This window comes from Magnolia sinica, chromosome 10 (assembly GCF_029962835.1).
Source record: "Magnolia sinica isolate HGM2019 chromosome 10, MsV1, whole genome shotgun sequence".
Lineage (NCBI taxonomy): Eukaryota > Viridiplantae > Streptophyta > Magnoliopsida > Magnoliales > Magnoliaceae > Magnolia > Magnolia sinica.
Window position 1 is genome coordinate 55,369,357 of NC_080582.1, and position 18,220 is coordinate 55,387,576.

The window sequence follows — 18,220 nt, forward strand, 5'->3', positions numbered from 1 at the left end:
TGCGGAGCAACAGGCTGGGGATCGGTGAATTACTGTGGAGCGTTTGTCACCTGACCTTCTGTACGCGACGGTAACGGGAGTTGCTGGGGATGAATTTGTTCCAACATTTGCTGCATGACGTTTATATCAAATCTGAGTTCCTGAACCTCCCTGTCTAACTGTCCATTGTTTCAGTTCTTCTGGGTATTCCTAGTCGCAGCAGAGGTTGCCGGACGAGCAGCGGAACCCTGGCGATTGTTGGGTTGATTATGAGCTCCTTGGGCTCCGTCGTACCAGGTGATCCTTCGGTTGCAGGCGGTCCAGTGACAGCGACCTCATTTAGTTCATATTGAATAGTCCTTCTAGTTCTCGCCATTAAAACTCATTTAAATCTTCTGGATAGAGTCTGGAAAACGATTTTTCGTATCGCTTCCCTCAGACGGCGCTAATTTGTTGATGCAAAAAACTGTTGTGTCCTCTTCCCACGTCCTACCACCTGCACAAAAAGGAGACAAGGGAGACCCTAGCTCAAGCCGGGGAACCTCCGATGTTAAAGTCAGCGATAAGACTGTGTAAGAGAAGGGTTTTTGAGAGAGTTTTCTGCGTACCTTTTACCGTAGAGATTTCCTATTTTTATAGGAATGGGAGGGTCCCGTTGTGTAGGGATTCTCTTCCGAGTATCTCGGAGATTTGATGTAGTTGTAATCTGTTTATGGATTTTACCTGATCCCGAGATCTTTGGAGCTAAGAATCCTTTCACACATTTTCGAGACGGTATTTGTGTTTACACCATTTTTTCGTTGCTCGGCTCGGCCTTAACCGACTTTGGTAATAACCGAGTCTCGGCTGACTGCAAGGATGGGGCTTTTTGCCTTCTGTCGGATGAGATAGGGTCAGTCTATAACCGATATCCTTTCTTAATCCAATAGCCAACACTGTAACCGACCTAATTTGGGACGGTTTTATGGTCGGTCGGGAGACTTCTAGCATTTGGTCCTTAATCGGTCCCTTTAGACGTTGCTGCCTCGTTATCCAAGTCAACTTTATGCGTCTTATATATTTTGCCTATGGCTCATGGCTCTGTAGACCTCGGTCGGAGTTTGTTCCTCACTGTCCGAGCCAAGTCTCTCCTTGAGGTATTCTTTTCCCTCGGTCGTGCTGATTGCCTCGGAATCCCAGGCAGTGTAAATAGAGTTGGTCCATTCTATAACTGGGTCTCCGGACTTACCATATTTTTCCCCAACAGCTATCATCGTCAAAAGAAAAGTCATTGATTCCAATGCAAATAGATCAAATTTTGAAAGACTAGCCCTCTTATTTTAAATTCATCGGATCGTTGTAACAAGTGATGGCCAAACAATTAGGACAATCTTCACATATTTGGTCCTAATCCCACTAGTTCGGCATTATGACTCAAAAGCGTTCAACCAATTCAAGTTAAACACAACTCTAATTGTATAATATTATATTTAATTGCACACAGTTAATTGAATACGAGACATTTGTAACTTGTGTGGCTACATGTCCAAATCTAACAATAACATCAAAAAAGTTTTTAAATGTGACTATTCAATCAGTACTGTTTCCAGTTGCGTCGGCAACCTGATATATGGATATTCTTCGTTTTCATGATCATGCCCTAAAATGAGCTATCAACATGGATGGACGGCGTGTATGTAAGGCTCATCGATGACAGTGGCCCCCACAGTTAGGGATCTCTACTGAAGCCGGGTCCACTGTGAAGAGCATCGACGACACATACAAGCATAGTACGTACAAAAAAGATCTGGGCCATTCATCAGACGGCCCAACCAAGAGCATTGCTTGATCCAAGAGATCAGGCCATTCAGCCTATGAGATGGGCCACTCATTAGCGATAAGAAATGGACAGTCGACTCAAAACCACGAACAATGGCAACATGATGAGACGACCAGCCTGATCTTGGCCGAGGGAATGTTCGCGGTGGGTCCCACCTGATGAACGGCCTAGATCTAGCATTTCTCCAAAACACCTACAGCTCACTTTTCCATCTCATAAAGCGGTGGTTGATAAGTTGGATACAGTCTCAGTTTCTCGTGATAGAACAACACACAGCTCTTAAATTGACCATCAGTATTCCCCAACCCTAGGTTGGTGGATGTGTGCCGGTTTTCATTCGTCTAACCCAAGTGGGCCCCACAAAACCATCCGTGAGAGTCGAGTCTCAACCTCCCACGCCCTCTTCTCATTCAAGACAGCCCCAACAAAACCCACAAAATGCAAGCCAGCAAATGAAATCAAAGTCCAGAAAAAGTCCAGAAAAGATAAGGAAATGACGGCGCTATGTTCTCTACCGAGTTTCCGACGCATCATAACTTCCATGTCTGGCATGGATCTGGAGATCCCGACCGTCCATCTAGTGCTCCGTGCCTTAGATGGCCTAAATTTCAGAAGCCACACGGATCAGATGTTCATTCCCTTTGAGTTTGTACCGAAAGTCGTATGTAATCTCGTCCATTAAATTCTCTGGCCACATTTCATCCATGTGATGTAACGTTCAAGAGATTTTTTATCTGTTCATTTTTGAACTGTCGACAATCCTCTTAAAATCAGAAGATACTGGCCCAGATCATCCTTCCACATGTATATTTGAATCGACGGTGTACGTTATCTTATTTAGAAATACGTGTACTAAAACAAAAAATCCGACGGTAGCAGAAACAGTATTATCCGTTGGGAGAGACATGCACGCCAACCAAAGATTGGTTCGCTCCACGAGCGTGACGTCAGGAGCCTCGCAAGCCATTCGATAAATCTCCCTCATATCCGCAACTAAAGAGAAACGCAATGGAACTCGCGCGAGTGACACGGGGAAAGGTATTCGACGCACACGTGGAAACTCAGCAATCTTTTGATAGATCCGGTCCATTCACAAGTAGGGCTGTTGGACTGGGCTGGTTCACGGACTTTCTGGCCTGCCCTGCCTTGGATTGGGCTTGGGCTTAAAATTCAGACTCGTTGCTCAATCGAGAATTGTTTGGACCGTGTACATCACGCCTTCAGCCCGACCTGAGTCCCGTTCAGTCAGCTCATCGGGGTTTTCAAGGGCTGCTCATGTTTTCAACCATAACTATTGCTGCTCGTTATGGTCCAAGTAAGGGTTGAGTAAGCTTTAAAAAATGCAGACGCGGATTGCGTCCTACCCCCGCCCGGACGATAATCCCGCCAGGCAGGGCTCTGTGGGGCCTACCTTGATATAAGTAATTTATCCCCACTGTTCAATATTTTCTCGTATCATTTTAAGTTACTAAACTAAAAATAAGGCAGGTATAGAGCTCTAGTGGACTACGCTAAAGGAAGCTGCACTGATAATGACACCCACCGTTGAAACCTTTCTAAGGGCGAACGTGATGGTTTTTTAACCATCCAACCATTCATAAGGTCATGTACATGTGGATGAAGTGAAAGCACAAATATCATCATGATCCGAAACTTCTTCAACGGTCAAAAAGTTTTTAACGGTGAAAGTTAAATCCCTACTTTGTTATCCACTTAAGCCTTGGAGTTTCATCATTTTTTGGTTCATATCTTAAAATGATTCGAGAAAATTGTTGAAGTGGATAAAACACTTACATTATAGTGGGCCCACAGAGCCCTACCCTAACAGATTAGCATCCGGGCCGGGGTATGACACAATCTGCGTCCGAAAATTGCAGACGAGAATTAGACATAACTTAGCTGGCTCTAACCCAACTTTGGGGAAGCGAGTTGGCTAGTATACCTCACACCAGCTAGTCAATGTCAGCAATCTTTGTGGGTCTGATCATAAGGTATGTGTTATATCTAAACCATCCATTCAATTGGCGAGTTAGTCTTAAGGCTTGAGACTAAAAATAAATAGATCTAACTATCAACTGGACTACACTGAAAAAAGTAGTGGGAGATTGAACATCTACCATTGAAATCCTTTTTGGGGTCAAGGAAGTTTTGGATAGATATGAAATTTGTTTTTTCTCTTAATTCAGGTCTTTGTGACCTTATAAACAGATTGGATGGAAAATAAACCTTATGATGGGCCTATGAATTGTTTAACGGTGGAAATCATTATTTCTGCTGATTTTTATGGTGTGGTCTGTAAGATCTTTGGATATGATTCATTTTTTGGATAATGCTTTAGAACGATATATAAAAATATATGAACGGTGAAGATATAATAAATACACCCCTCTGGGGCTATATAACTTTGATCTACTTTGAATAGTTTGTACAACTCGGGGCCCGAGAAGTGTCCGTGCTCGTCTTTGCACGGCCCGTACCTACAGCAGCTATATATATTTGGTGTGTGGTTCACCAGCCAGTCCGCTTCACCAACCAATCCATCCTTTAATTTTGCAAGCTGGTTTTTAGGTTGAGCAATACAAATAAGAGGGACCCAAAGAACAAGTGGACTACACGGCAAAAAGCAACAGGGGAAATGAACGTCTACCAATGAAACCCTTCTGGGTCATAGAAGTTTTGGATCCATACGTTATCTATTTTTCTTCTTCATTTCGGTCTTTGTGACCTTGTTAACCAATTGTATGAAAAGTAAATATTATTGTGAGCCCTGCAGATGTTTTAGTATAGAGAATCATTATCACACTGCCATTTGTGATGTGGTCCACTTAACCTTTAGATAAGAATCGAATTTAGGTTTGTTTCATAAAATGATTTCCCAAAATAAATGAATGGTGTGGATTTAGTAAATACATCGTTTAGAAGCCCATATAAACTTGATCTCTTTTGAACCGTTCCTAAAATTTACAGCTCAAAAGTTTCTGCCCACACCAGCCAGATCGGTGGTGTATGGTAGACAGCTAATCTGCTTCCTCTAGCTCTGCTCAAACGATTCAAACGAGATCGAAGTTACGTGGCCCCGTAACAATATATTTATTACATCCGCGCTATTTATCCATTTAGAGGGATCATTTCAGAGTACGAGGCAAAAAATAAGTCATATCTACTGTAAACAGAAGTGGGAATAATCACCATAAAAAGTAGGAATACTAATTCTGACAGTTAAAACATTAATAGATCCTACCATGATATTTATTTTCCATCAATCGACTCATAAGGTCATATAAACCTTGACAAAGAGGATAAACACTTAATATTGGTCCAAAACATCTATCACCCTAAAAGGATTTCAACGGTGGAGGTCCAATACCTCACACAGAACTTACATTTTGAATATAGCAGATAAACCATAGGACTCGCTGATGTCAACATACAAGCCAGATGGGTGGTGCAGTACTCTTCCACAATTCACGGTAATTAAGGGTCATGTATCTCTGTGCCGGGGGCTGTGTGGGGTAAAAGAGATTTTCTTTACAAAATCCACTCCATCCATCTATTTTAAAAGATTGCAATAGGATAGGAGCGTATAAATCAGGCTGAAGCAAAACTCAGGTGAGCCATACCACAATAAACAGTAGAGATTGAACGTCTGACAGTGATTGAAGTTTTCTATCAGGATAATATTTATGCTTACAGTTTATCGGAGTGGTAATAACCCCATGAACGGTTTGGATGGAAAATAAACATCATGGTCAGTTCTAGAAAGGTTTAACGGTGTATTTTTCCCTTCCCACTTTTTTCTTTTGTGGGATGGCCCACCTGAGTTTTGAATCCGTCTGAATTTTAGGCTTTTTGATCTATTTTAGTCTTTTAAGGTCACAGGCAATCAGCTCCCACTCATTCCACCCAGAATCATGGGAGATATAACAACGAAAAGATGATGATATTTAGTAGGTGCACAAGTATATTTTGTCCGTGAGCCATTAGATTTTTTTAGTCGTCCATTTTTTTTTTTCAAAAGAAAAAAAAATGAACGGACCAGATCTCCGGCAACAAGCCACGTAGACACACGCTCGATCGTGCGATTCCGTTTGTACAGATCGCGACGCCCATCGATTAAATTCTTTAGAAAAAGACGATAACAGAAGTAAAAGAAAGAGACGAACCATTGAAGATAGAACCGTTCGACTCTATAGTAGACAGTAGAATTTAAAGATAGAATCCGTTCATCAGGTGTGACCCACATTATAGATATTTTGATGCTAAAATCAGGTGGTTGGGATCATCAGATCGGCCATATATTTAGAAAATAAATGGATGGTTGAAAGATCTTAACCATCAGTCTTCATTATTTGTTAATTGTTTCTTATAAAATAAATCGAACCGCCTAATATTTTATCAATAGAAATAAAACTTTGTAGTACACGTGATGAACGGTTCTGATCTTATATGCGTGTGCTAGGTAGCGCATATAAGAGATGTGCACGAGTGCAATTTTTAAAGGAGGGGAGATGAAAAGATCGATTCGGACACGAAATCGCGTTTAAAATACGCCTCATGGTTATCCAATACGCCCGTCCGGTGGAAAAAGCGGATGAGAGTATTTTTCACGCTCCTCCTTTTGGTGGTCCACCTACCTACCCAGTCATACGGTCACATGGCCCACCGGTTAGGTAGGTGCCATATCATCACCGTTCAATGAGTAAGCCGCTGTGTTTTTTGTCAGGACAGAGACCTTATGAAATATGGATATGTAAGACATAGGGTAACACTAATTGATGACGGCATCATGCCAGCCAGTCATTTGGTAGACCTCGTAGGTACCGTGTCCCACGCTCGCATGGCCCAACATGGCATGCAAGAGTCCCTCGTCCTCTTTGTAGGCCGAAATTATTACTAATCCGCTGATCGTCACCGTCTAACTGGTGACCTCAAATGGATGGTTAAAACGTGGATGGTCTGATGCGATTATAAAGGTACAGTTCTGTGGCCCATGGTGTATCAGTTGGCATAGGTCCATGCCACATGTACGGCGGATGGGAATATTACTATTCAATCAAAAGTGGAGGGATGCAGACCCGCAGTCAGCCATTTCACAGGACCATAGTTACAAGTGGGTGGGCCCCATAGTTTGGAGGCCGGAGGTCCAAAGGATTTAATGGTCCAGCGGACTATTTTCTTTTTCAAGCCTCTTCCCATACACGGATCTGTAACCTCGGGATAGGACTCGCGCGAGTGACCCGAGAAGCAGCCTCGCGGATTGCGTCCTCCCCTGCCTGGACGAACTCGTGATGTATGGGTTTTAAGCAGGTGGCGGTTCTCACGGGTACATCGTGATGTATGGCTTTTAATCATGCAGTTAATAGAAAAAATTCATTTTAAGTATAGCCAAATATATATATATATATATATATATATATATATATATATATATATATATATATATATATTTGGGGCGTGACTCTTGATTTTTCCGGGGTCCACTGCGATGTTTTATAACTTATGGTGATTTTATTTGCCATCCATGGGAATATAAATATCAGTTCGTCTATTCATAAGTTCTTAATGATGAGGAGTCCAATTGAGCCTTATATATATATATATATATATATATATATATAAAAGTTCATAGCCTTGAAATAATAAGCCAAAATAGATCAACACGTAAATAAAGCCCACATATGTGTCCATCAATTTTACCACGTAATTTTACGATATAAACAAAAAAAAAACAAATTCAAAGCTAAAGTGGCCTACACCATATGAACCAGCAGAGATGGTAAAGCTCATGATTGAAATCTTCTTAAGGCGTGTACTATAATATTTATTTACTATCTAGTTTGTTGATAAAATCACAAAAGCTTCAATGAAGAAAAACACAAATATCAACTTAATTAAAAACTTTGGTACTCTAAAAACTTTTCAACAATAAGTTCACACTAGATGATTAAGTAGAACTTTAGATTTGTTTATTTTTTATCTTATACTCCAAAATAATATAGCAAAATGGATGATCAACGTGAATAAAACTCATGCCCTTGGAGGCTCAGCCTTGCCAGCAGGGATTCGCTAATGACATTGTTGGTACCAAATTTGTTACCTCAATGAAGTAATGTTATCAAGTTTTGTGGGCCCCACTACAATGTATGTGTTGTGTTTACACCGCCCATGCATTTACCAATGTTATTTTAGGGCATAAGTTGAAGAATGAGACAGGTCCAAAGCTCATATAAACCCATCACAAAAAAGAGATAAGAGGAGATTGCACGCCAACAATTAAACATCTCTTATGAGCAAAAGATTTGTTCCATCATGCTGATATTTGTGTTCTTAATTCATCAGGTTAGTGTTAACCTATGAGCATCTTAGATCTCAAATAAACATCATAACGAGCCCAAGAATGTTTTAAGGTGGGTGTCATTGTATCTATTGGTTTTTTGTGATGGGTTCCACTTGAGCTATGGATCTGCTCTTTTTTAAAAAAGGAAATTTTTTGCTAATATCCAAAAAATGATCTCTACAGATATATGAATAGTGCCAATATGCGTCAGGATAGTGCGAATACGGTGCTACCCTAAGCTCAGTACACTGGGTAGCACCGTATCCGTGTTGATGCCAAAGGGACCTGAAATGGGACTCGCTCTAACTCAAACGCCTCTCCCCACTCATCGTGTGGGCCATCCACAAATTTTCTAAAGCTAAAATGGACGAGTAGACGCACCTATTCTTATTCCAGGATGGTCGCCAAGAAAATGAACGTCCTCTGATCTGGCACGCTTTGTGGCGTTTTGGCACGTACGAGGCGAGTCCTCTTACTTATTTCACTCGCGCGAATTCCTTCGATAACAGCACGGCATCCCCCTGTACGTCTCTTCTCTTCAAAGCCAGTAGCGGCGATTGGTATGCGTATATAAGGAGGAGCGAGGCATTGGAAGCACAGCACCAAAACGCAAACCCTGCCGTCCGTTCCGTTACGTTACCTGACGGAGAAACTCCGTCCATTTCGTTTCCCTTCCCTTCCCTCTCTCCCTAACCCACCATGGGAGCGGTGATTCTTTCAGATCTCTTAACGGAGATACTGATTCCAGTCGCTGCCATTATCGGCATCGCCTTCTCTCTCATCCAATGGCTAATAGTGTCCCGCGTCAAGGTCTCGCCGGAGCGCCAATCTCCACCGCCCGCTAACAACAGCAAGAACGGCTACTCTGACTACCTCATCGAGGAGGAGGAAGGCCTCAACGACCACAACGTTGTGGTTAAATGCGCCGAGATACAGAATGCCATCTCCGAAGGTTCGTTGTGGTCGTTTTTGTAGATCTCTCTTTGACTGTTACTAGATCTGCTAGTGTTAGTGCTCGATATCGTTTTTTTAATCGTAGATCTTGCTTGTATATGTCTTTTATTTTTATTTTTTAACTTATATTCTCCTGTATGGTGTTCTTCGTTGTGGTAGACATGTTTCCTGCATTGAGGGGGCATTTGGATGTCCGTGAGTTTTATTAAGTTGTAAAGGGTTACAGGTAATTCACTTACGGGTGCTGTTTGGACTGGAAATTTCATCTCTTAAGTGAGTTAGAAGCTTTTTAGCGGATTTGAAATCCTAAAAAACAGAAGAAGTGATTTCACTGTTGTGGTTGTTGTTGTTGTAGCTACTTTAGGGGAAAGTATTGGTAGTCTGCTCTTGCGAATTGGTCATCTGTCCTAATCTCCACACTCTCCATATGTATGCCCTGTTTATGCTTACTGAAGCCGTTATTGGGACAGGTGACGGTCCACGGCCCATTACCACTCATCGGACATTTGTTCCTGTCTGAGGGCTTTTGGCTGCTGAATGTGATCTGATGGCTGTTGCTAGTCCGACGTTCTGTAGTGGGCCTTTGATCTGATGGTTAAGATTCTCCAGAAGGTTGGTGGGTTTTTCTCGAGAAGGTTGGTGGGTTTTTCAGGCCTTGGCCTGTCCATTATGTAGCCCTCTGAGTGAACCATGAGGAGGTGCAAACCACCATTTTGGGTTGTACAGCATGTTAGAAAATGGGTCCTCTTTTGTGTATTTTGCTTGCCGTTATCGTTATTACTGTTTTAGATGCCGAGCCCAGCCTCTGTGGAGCCACAAGTTTCAAACAGTGGATTGTTGGACTTTGGGGAATCCCTAAAGGATGGTAGCAGTACTAGCAATTGTAATGATCGCCGCCACCATGTTACTTAAAAAAAAAAGGCCACCACCATACTGATCTGCTAGCTTCATTATTGTTTAAATGATTATTTTATTTTATTTTGAGCTTTGCTCTGTTTGGTTCTGGAATCATGTACCCATGTTTTATTTTAGATAAGTGATCTTGTATCCAAATTTCTTATCAAGCGATTAACAGTATATTCATGCTTATGGCATTCGTGTACAAGATCTGTGTTGTTGCTATGTGGATAGGACTGACTGTTCATCTGCACAACCCTACCATGGATGAGTTGTGCCATGAAAATCACACTGATTGTATTAGACTTTTGATGATTACAAATGGATAGTTAGGAGAGTCTGGCAAATGTCAGTGTTAAATCAGCCAAAGACCTCCAGCCAGCTGCTAGGATTGACTGAGTGGTGCGACTTTGGGGTATGGCTCTTCTATGGTAGGCCTGATAGGCTGACTGTTTTGCATATCCTCTTTTCTCTTTAGTGCAAATATTTATGGAAAAAGGGATGAACAGTGGATCTTGTACATGTGCCAGATGTATGGAGCTAGAGTGCTTGTTAACTTTTTTTCTAAGTTGCAAAAGATTGGTTTCTCAGGATCTTGTACATATATCAGATGTACAAGATGTATGGAGTTAAGAGTGCTTGTTAACTTCGACGAATGCATTAAGCTCATATCTGTACCTTTTTTTCTATTCTAAGTCGCAAAAGATTGGTTTCTCATAGCCAGTTTTATACTATTCAACAACTTTTAATGTACATGTGTTTTTCTTGTAACTATTGTTCAGAATTAGCTGATTATATTAGTTCTCCCTTAGTTTGGTCATCTGCATACACACACACAGGTAATAATCACATGGTAATGGTACCACCATAATTGTGAAGTGACATGTGTGGGCCCCATCGTGCTGTGTTCATAGACATTCATTCCAACCATCAGCAATACCCTCCCCTATTGGGCCTTGAGCACTAAAATTAGGGCAATCCACGGCTCAGGTTGGCCATAGAATGGGGAACAGATGGGAGGGGACACTGACCACTGGTCACATGGAGAGCAACTAATGTGTGGTGTATATTCCATCCATTCCATTCATCTGATGCATCCATCCTAGTTGAAGGGACGCCTCAAAAGAAAGCCAGGCCATTTTGGAAACTCAGATGGGGCCCAGCGCAACGAATAGTGACCATTGTGATGATTTTTGTGCCCCTAGTCAAACGTCAGGGGGGAGCAACTGATGGTCGGACTCAACATAATGAACACATCTTGGTGTGGTCCACACAGGTCGTTACTGCCACAATTGTGGTGTTGGCATTACCATGTGATCATTACCACACACCTGTGGTGGATTATGCTGATGTTTCTCATTCAATAATTCATAGCTATCTGATTATGGATTTCATGTGTGAGTTAATACTCACTGCATGAATTTTTGCAAGTTATTAACAGAAGTGTATGATTCTCTGATCTCTGTGTGTATGGGAATATGGATGTAACAGGAGCGACTTCCTTCCTTTTCACTGAATATCAGTATGTTGGGGTCTTCATGGTTGCTTTTGCCATTCTGATCTTCCTATTCCTTGGCTCTGTGGAGACCTTCAGCACGAAGAGCCAGCCATGCACATATAGCAAGGACAAGATGTGCAAATCTGCTCTCGCCAATGCCATCTTCAGCACCATAGCCTTCTTGCTTGGTGCGATCACTTCGGTGGTCTCTGGTTTCCTTGGGATGAAAATTGCTACCTATGCAAATGCTCGAACGACTCTGGAGGCAAGGAAGGGTGTTGGGAAAGCATTTATCACTGCCTTCAGATCTGGTGCGGTTATGGGCTTTTTGCTTGCTGCCAGTGGCCTTTTGGTGCTTTACATTACCATCAACCTCTTCAAGCTGTACTATGGTGATGATTGGGAAGGCCTTTTTGAGTCCATTACTGGTTATGGCCTTGGTGGATCTTCTATGGCTCTGTTTGGGAGAGTTGGTGGTGGTATCTACACGAAGGCCGCAGATGTTGGTGCTGATCTTGTGGGTAAGGTTGAGAGGAACATTCCGGAGGATGATCCAAGAAACCCAGCTGTGAGAAACTTTAGTTCTTCTCTGAACATTTGTGTTTGTTAGCTGTTAATGTCGTGTTTGAAATCGCACTAATCTTCTTATCTTCTTTCAGGTGATTGCTGACAATGTTGGTGATAACGTTGGGGATATTGCTGGTATGGGATCTGATCTCTTTGGCTCGTATGCTGAGTCTTCTTGTGCAGCCCTTGTTGTTGCATCTATTTCCTCTTTTGGAATCAACCATGAATTTACAGCAATGTGCTATCCGTTGCTCATTAGCTCCATGGGTATCATCGTTTGCTTGATTACAACTCTTTTTGCGACTGATTTCTTCGAAATCAAGGCAGTGAAGGAAATTGAGCCAGCATTGAAGAAGCAGCTTATCATCTCCACTGCTCTGATGACCATAGGGATTGCGATAGTTAGTTGGATTGGCCTCCCATCTAAGTTCACAATCTTCAATTTTGGAGTCCAGAAGTCTGTGAAGAACTGGTAAGCCATCTACATAATCCTTTCTGTTTATGCAAGATAATCAGATATTAATGTCCCTTGAGTTAAATTTTGCAGGGAGCTGTTCTTCTGTGTTGCCATTGGTTTGTGGGCTGGATTGGTTATTGGGTTTGTAACTGAATATTACACTAGCAATGCATACAGGTAATTATCTAAAGGATTCTGTATTCTTCTCATGTATTTTTGCACAATATTTCCTTTTGTAATTTGAATGATCCCTTTTTTTTTTCTGCAGCCCTGTGCAAGATGTTGCTGATTCCTGCAGGACTGGAGCAGCAACTAATGTTATCTTTGGGCTTGCTCTGGGATACAAATCTGTCATTATTCCCATTTTTGCCATCGCAGTCAGCATTTTTGTGAGCTTTAGCCTCGCTGCCATGTATGGTATTGCAGTAGCTGCCCTTGGAATGCTTAGCACCATTGCTACTGGTTTGGCCATTGATGCATATGGTCCCATCAGTGACAATGCTGGAGGTATTGCAGAGATGGCGGGCATGAGCCACAGGATCCGTGAGAGAACTGATGCCCTCGATGCTGCAGGAAATACTACTGCTGCAATTGGAAAGGTATAGTATGTTATAATCTTGAATTATTAATCTTCCACTTGCGGTGTGACTTGTGTAATCTGGTAGTGATGTGCCTGTAATCTGTTTTTGTTTTTTTTTTATTCTCCGAAAATTTTAAGTATTGTTTTCTCTTTAATGATTGATTTTCCTGAAAGCTATTGAATCATTTATTCTATATGACAAATTTGCCATTGATCATTGATGTAGTTGGAATTTTATATTATCGTATTGTTGTGGTTGCTACATAATGTTTGTGCATGTGACATGCACATAGACATCCATTGGGTTTGCCAATGTGAAGGTATTGTGGCTCATCATTCTTGAAAAATGAGAATTTATCTGAATTTTTTTTTTTTTATTTATAAAATTTTTAACAACTGTGAGTGGTGTTATATGATGCCATGAACAAGTTGGTGCACAAGCACCCAGTTTTTTAGGGAAAATGGCAGTATCACAATTAAGGATCCCCTTGCATAAAGCACAGTGCTGTGGATTGTCAGTTTTTCTTAGTCCTTGCACTTTGGGGCTTATTTGAGTATGTGGAATCTGCTGAAAAAGAAAACGTTTTTTTCCTTGATAGTGCATTTCTTCTGTTTGATATGTAAGGAAAACTATGGGATCCACATAGTAATAGCATCAATGACAATTCTTTGCCACAAGATTCAAGTTGACTGTTGTCTAATGAATGTAGGATTTCCACTTTCAAATCAAACATATCCCTCATTTTGGAATCCACTGGTTAGTGCTGGAAAAGTTACGCTTATGTATTTTTCCTTTCTTTTCCATGCAATCAAGACAGCTGCCCCTTAAATTGACTTCAAGTTTGCTTATTTCCTATACATATTTTCATCCTATCAATCTAAAGCACATACACACTGAAATAATTATATCATAAGATGTTTTGCTGATTTTCCTTGTCATTTTTCCAAGTCTTTCATGCTTTTAGTAATGGTAAGCTGAGTTTAAAGTATCTTTATTTCAGATATAAATGCTGGAATTTCTTTGCTGTTTCATTCTCCTGCATATCATTTCCTGACTATTAACTACAATTGGTTTCACTTCCTCCTGATTCTTCTAGGGCTTTGCTATTGGATCAGCAGCCTTGGTGTCTTTGGCACTTTTCGGTGCCTTTGTGAGTCGTGCAGCAATTTCGACAGTAGATGTTCTGACCCCAAAAGTCTTTATTGGGTTGATTGTGGGTGCAATGCTCCCATACTGGTTCTCGGCCATGACAATGAAGAGTGTGGGTAGCGCCGCACTGAAAATGGTGGAGGAAGTGCGCAGGCAGTTCAACACTATACCGGGTCTTATGGAAGGTCTTGCCAAACCTGACTATGCCACATGCGTCAAAATCTCCACAGATGCATCGATCAAGGAAATGATCCCACCTGGTGCCCTGGTTATGCTGACACCGCTCATTGTTGGCACGTTTTTCGGTGTGGAAACTCTGTCTGGTGTCCTAGCAGGCTCCCTTGTATCTGGCGTACAGGTAAGAACCATTGAACAAATTGTGCCTGCAATCTTGTGTTGTGCATTTTGCTGTGATTTGGTTCTTGGATTCTCTTCTCAGTAGTTATTTTCCTTTTTCCTTTTTTCTTTTTTCTTTTTTCTTTTTTTCCCCTTCTCCTTTTCACTCTGTTTGACAGATTGCAATTTCTGCATCCAACACTGGCGGTGCATGGGATAATGCTAAAAAATATATTGAGGTAAGTTTTCTTCTGTGTGTGTGTGTGTGTGTATTCCTGTTTTATCCTATTGAAGTAAGTTGCATGGGATTTTTTATTCCTGCTTTATCATTATTTAATATTTACTCATATATATATATATATATATATATATTTCTTACTTGGTAACCATCTCATTTGAGCCATCCTTCTCAGTAATTCTGTGATTGGAAGGCCCTTTTCCTCTTTCTCAAAAGAAATAAAGTAAAACCCAATTTATTTGTGCGATGGGTGCATTCGAAGTTGGAAATGGGAATTGGTGATTGAAGTACATGGAGTATTGTCAATTTGATCTTTCTGCAATTAGAAAACTAACTGGTCCGAGTGTCTCATTTGAGCCATCTTTCTCAGTACTGAGATTGGAAAGCCTTTTTTCTCTTCCCAAAAGAAATAAAGTAAAACCCAATTTATTTGTGTGATGGGTGCATTCGAAGCTAGAAATGGGAATTGGTGATTGAAGTATGTGGAGTATTGTCAATTTGATCTTTCTGCAATTAGAAAACTAACTGGTCCAAGTGTCTCATTTGAGCCATCTTTCTCGGTACTTCTGAGATTTGAAAGCCCCTTTTCTCCTCCAAAAGAAATAAAGTAAAACCCAATTTATTTGTGTGATGGGTGCATTCAAAGTTGGAAATGGGAATTGGTGATTGAAGTACGTCGAGTGTTGCCAAGTTGATCTCTGTAGTTAGAAAACTAACTTGGTCCAAGTTCCCATACGTTGGAAAGCTAATGTTCTGAGTTCCTTTCTTCCTTCCTTTCTTTGCTTTTTCTTTTTCTTGGAGACTTGAGTTTCCTTGTGAACATTGTTCGTTCTCATTGAGTTCCTCTTTCTATAAACACCAAATCCTTGTACCGGCTATTTGAGTCATCTTCATTGATTCTATTGTAAGAGAAGAAGGCTTCATTTCTCTTCTCAGTTCCCACCCACTTGCATGCAAGTCCCATAATGGGTGCAAATCAGCTGGGAATATCTTCTTTGTTTCCTAAGCATATAAGGGTGTGGTTGTCTATTGTTGAGCTGTAATATTAGCCATAATTTGACATTAAAAAAAAAAAAAAAGCATCATCCTTATCTTGGCATGATCCAAACTAAACGCGGTTGGCTACATGAATGGTGCTTTTGTATGTTTTCAGGCTGCTCTAAAACACATCTCACATCATAGGAACAATGTGAGATCACACCGAACACCTATCAAGTCCAAAGTTTAAAGTATCATCCAAAACTGGTACCTGATACATACCAGTATCGCCAGTGAATGATATGGCTGTATTGGCCTGTATCAGGCTTGAAACAGCCCAATTCAGGGGTGATATGGGGTGATTCGGGGCTGTGTCAGTGATGGACGATATGGCTATATTTCTGTTTCAGGCCTTAAACAGCCTAATACAGGGGCTATAAGGGTGATACAGGACCGTATCAGTTGTGAACGATATGGTATACTATACAACAATTTAACACCTTAATTCATGCAGTGCAGCCTCACCGAGTCTTTGATCAGGCTGTTTTCTGGGATTTTGGGATCACCCATGGTATTCTGTAATTGTAATGGTGGCCGTAATCGGCCACCACTGTTACTGTTACAATATGGGCAGTAATGGCCATTATTGTTTTTCTTTTTATTTACAAAAAACTGAAAAAACCTGTATTGGCCCCTTACATTAGAGGGCTACTACGGCACACCCTGGGGATCACCAGATGAAATGTTTGAATGGCGTACAAAAACATGGTGAGCTCTAGGAAGGTTTCTGGGGTGGGTTATCCTGTCCCAACTGTACCTTATGGTGTGGCAAACTTGAGTTTTGGATTGGCCCCAATTTTTTTGGGCCTAGGTCCTAACATGAGGTGTGACAACTGATGAATGGAGTGGATGTTTTACATCATAGTGGGCCCTCATGCTCGGATTGTCACTCTGTTATGTAACAGTAATTGCCTGTTAAACAACAGCTGTAATGTGCTGATAAACAACAACTGTAATTTGCTCCATAATGACTTTATATAACAAAATACCAGCCCATTTTACATAGGGTATTCAAAAGTGTTGGATTGTGTAATATAATGCTTTTTTGCTGGTACCCTGGTGTTTCCTTTTTTTTTTTTTTTTTTTTGGGGGGGGTGTGGGTTGTTACGTTGCATAGCAGCAACTTCTGTTTATTTATTTATTTTCAAAAAACATTAATTGCAGTAACTTCTGTTGACTATCGTGAGGTCACAAAACTGTTTCTGAACCTTGACTTTGGAATGGCTAGACATTGGTTATGAGGGGGGGGGATGCTATTACTACGTTGCATAGCAGCAACTTCTGTTTATTTATTTATTTTATTATTGTTATTTAAAAAGAAAAACATTAATTGCAGCAACTTCTGTTGACTATCGTGAGGTCACAAAACTGTTTCTGAATCTTGACTTTAGAATGGCTAGACATTGGTTATGACTGGTTTGTAACCAACATGTTTTCGCTTCCTGTGTCTGTTCAATCAAGGCATTCCTTTTCACATCTTGTGTGTATCTCTGCAATAAGCTTTCCATGTGAGGTTACTCTTTATGTATTTCCAGAAGACTTCTCAGTTAAAGGAGAAGTGTATATGTTTTATATCCATGGTTGCTTCTATAATTTTTTTAACCTGTTACTGATGTTTTGGAATCACTGTCAGGCTGGTGCTTCAGAGCATGCTAGGACCCTTGGCCCAAAAGGTTCTGACCCACACAAAGCTGCCGTTATTGGTGACACCATTGGGGACCCGCTCAAGGACACATCCGGGCCATCCCTCAACATCCTCATCAAGCTCATGGCAGTGGAGTCACTTGTTTTTGCTCCGTTCTTTGCCAAGCACGGAGGCTTGCTCTTCAAGATCTTCTAGAGCAAGGTGACGCAGACAATGACTACCAAGTTTTTAGTTTTGTCCTATCAACAAATGTGCACTTCTCTCTCAAGGTCTTCACTTTTATATCCTTTATAATTTAGATATTTTGTTCTCTAATTGCAAGCATCAGTGTATGATGTCTTTCTTGCTTTTGAGATTAGCAAGAAAAATTTTCCTCCCTTATCTCTTTTTCCATTTAATAGATAGATGGAGATGATGTGTGATTATTCTTGAATGGAGTGGCTGTCTTTTTCTAAAAGAATGGATGGGGTCCATTTTCTTTGTAACCGTTTATGTGGGTCTCTTTCCCTTGAAAAATGGAGAAACTTGTCCGAAAATATCTGATGATGCCTCTTTCTTTTTGTATTTGTTAGATTGGTAGTGATGCAGATGGGACGTTAAAATGATGGAGGATGAAAAGGTGGGCCCCATGATATTAAAGGTATTACCATCTGTCATTTAGGGGGCGTTTGGATCTTAAGTAGCTTAAGATAAGCTACTTATTCCACAAGTAGCTTATCTTAGTT

General features: G+C 41.0%; 1 protein-coding gene across 1 annotated transcript; it reads left to right on the forward strand.

The window, feature by feature from the left end:
• The first annotated feature begins 8,703 nt into the window (after positions 1-8,703).
• On the forward strand, positions 8,704-17,928 carry LOC131258391 (pyrophosphate-energized vacuolar membrane proton pump-like). Its single transcript, XM_058259706.1, has 8 exons — positions 8,704-9,087; positions 11,478-12,052; positions 12,144-12,523; positions 12,599-12,685; positions 12,777-13,107; positions 14,186-14,596; positions 14,754-14,813; positions 17,484-17,928. The coding sequence occupies exons 1-8, from the start codon at positions 8,835-8,837 to the stop codon at positions 17,688-17,690; spliced, it is 2,304 nt and encodes a 767-aa protein (XP_058115689.1). The 5' UTR covers positions 8,704-8,834; the 3' UTR covers positions 17,691-17,928.
• The last annotated feature ends 292 nt before the right edge of the window (positions 17,929-18,220 follow it).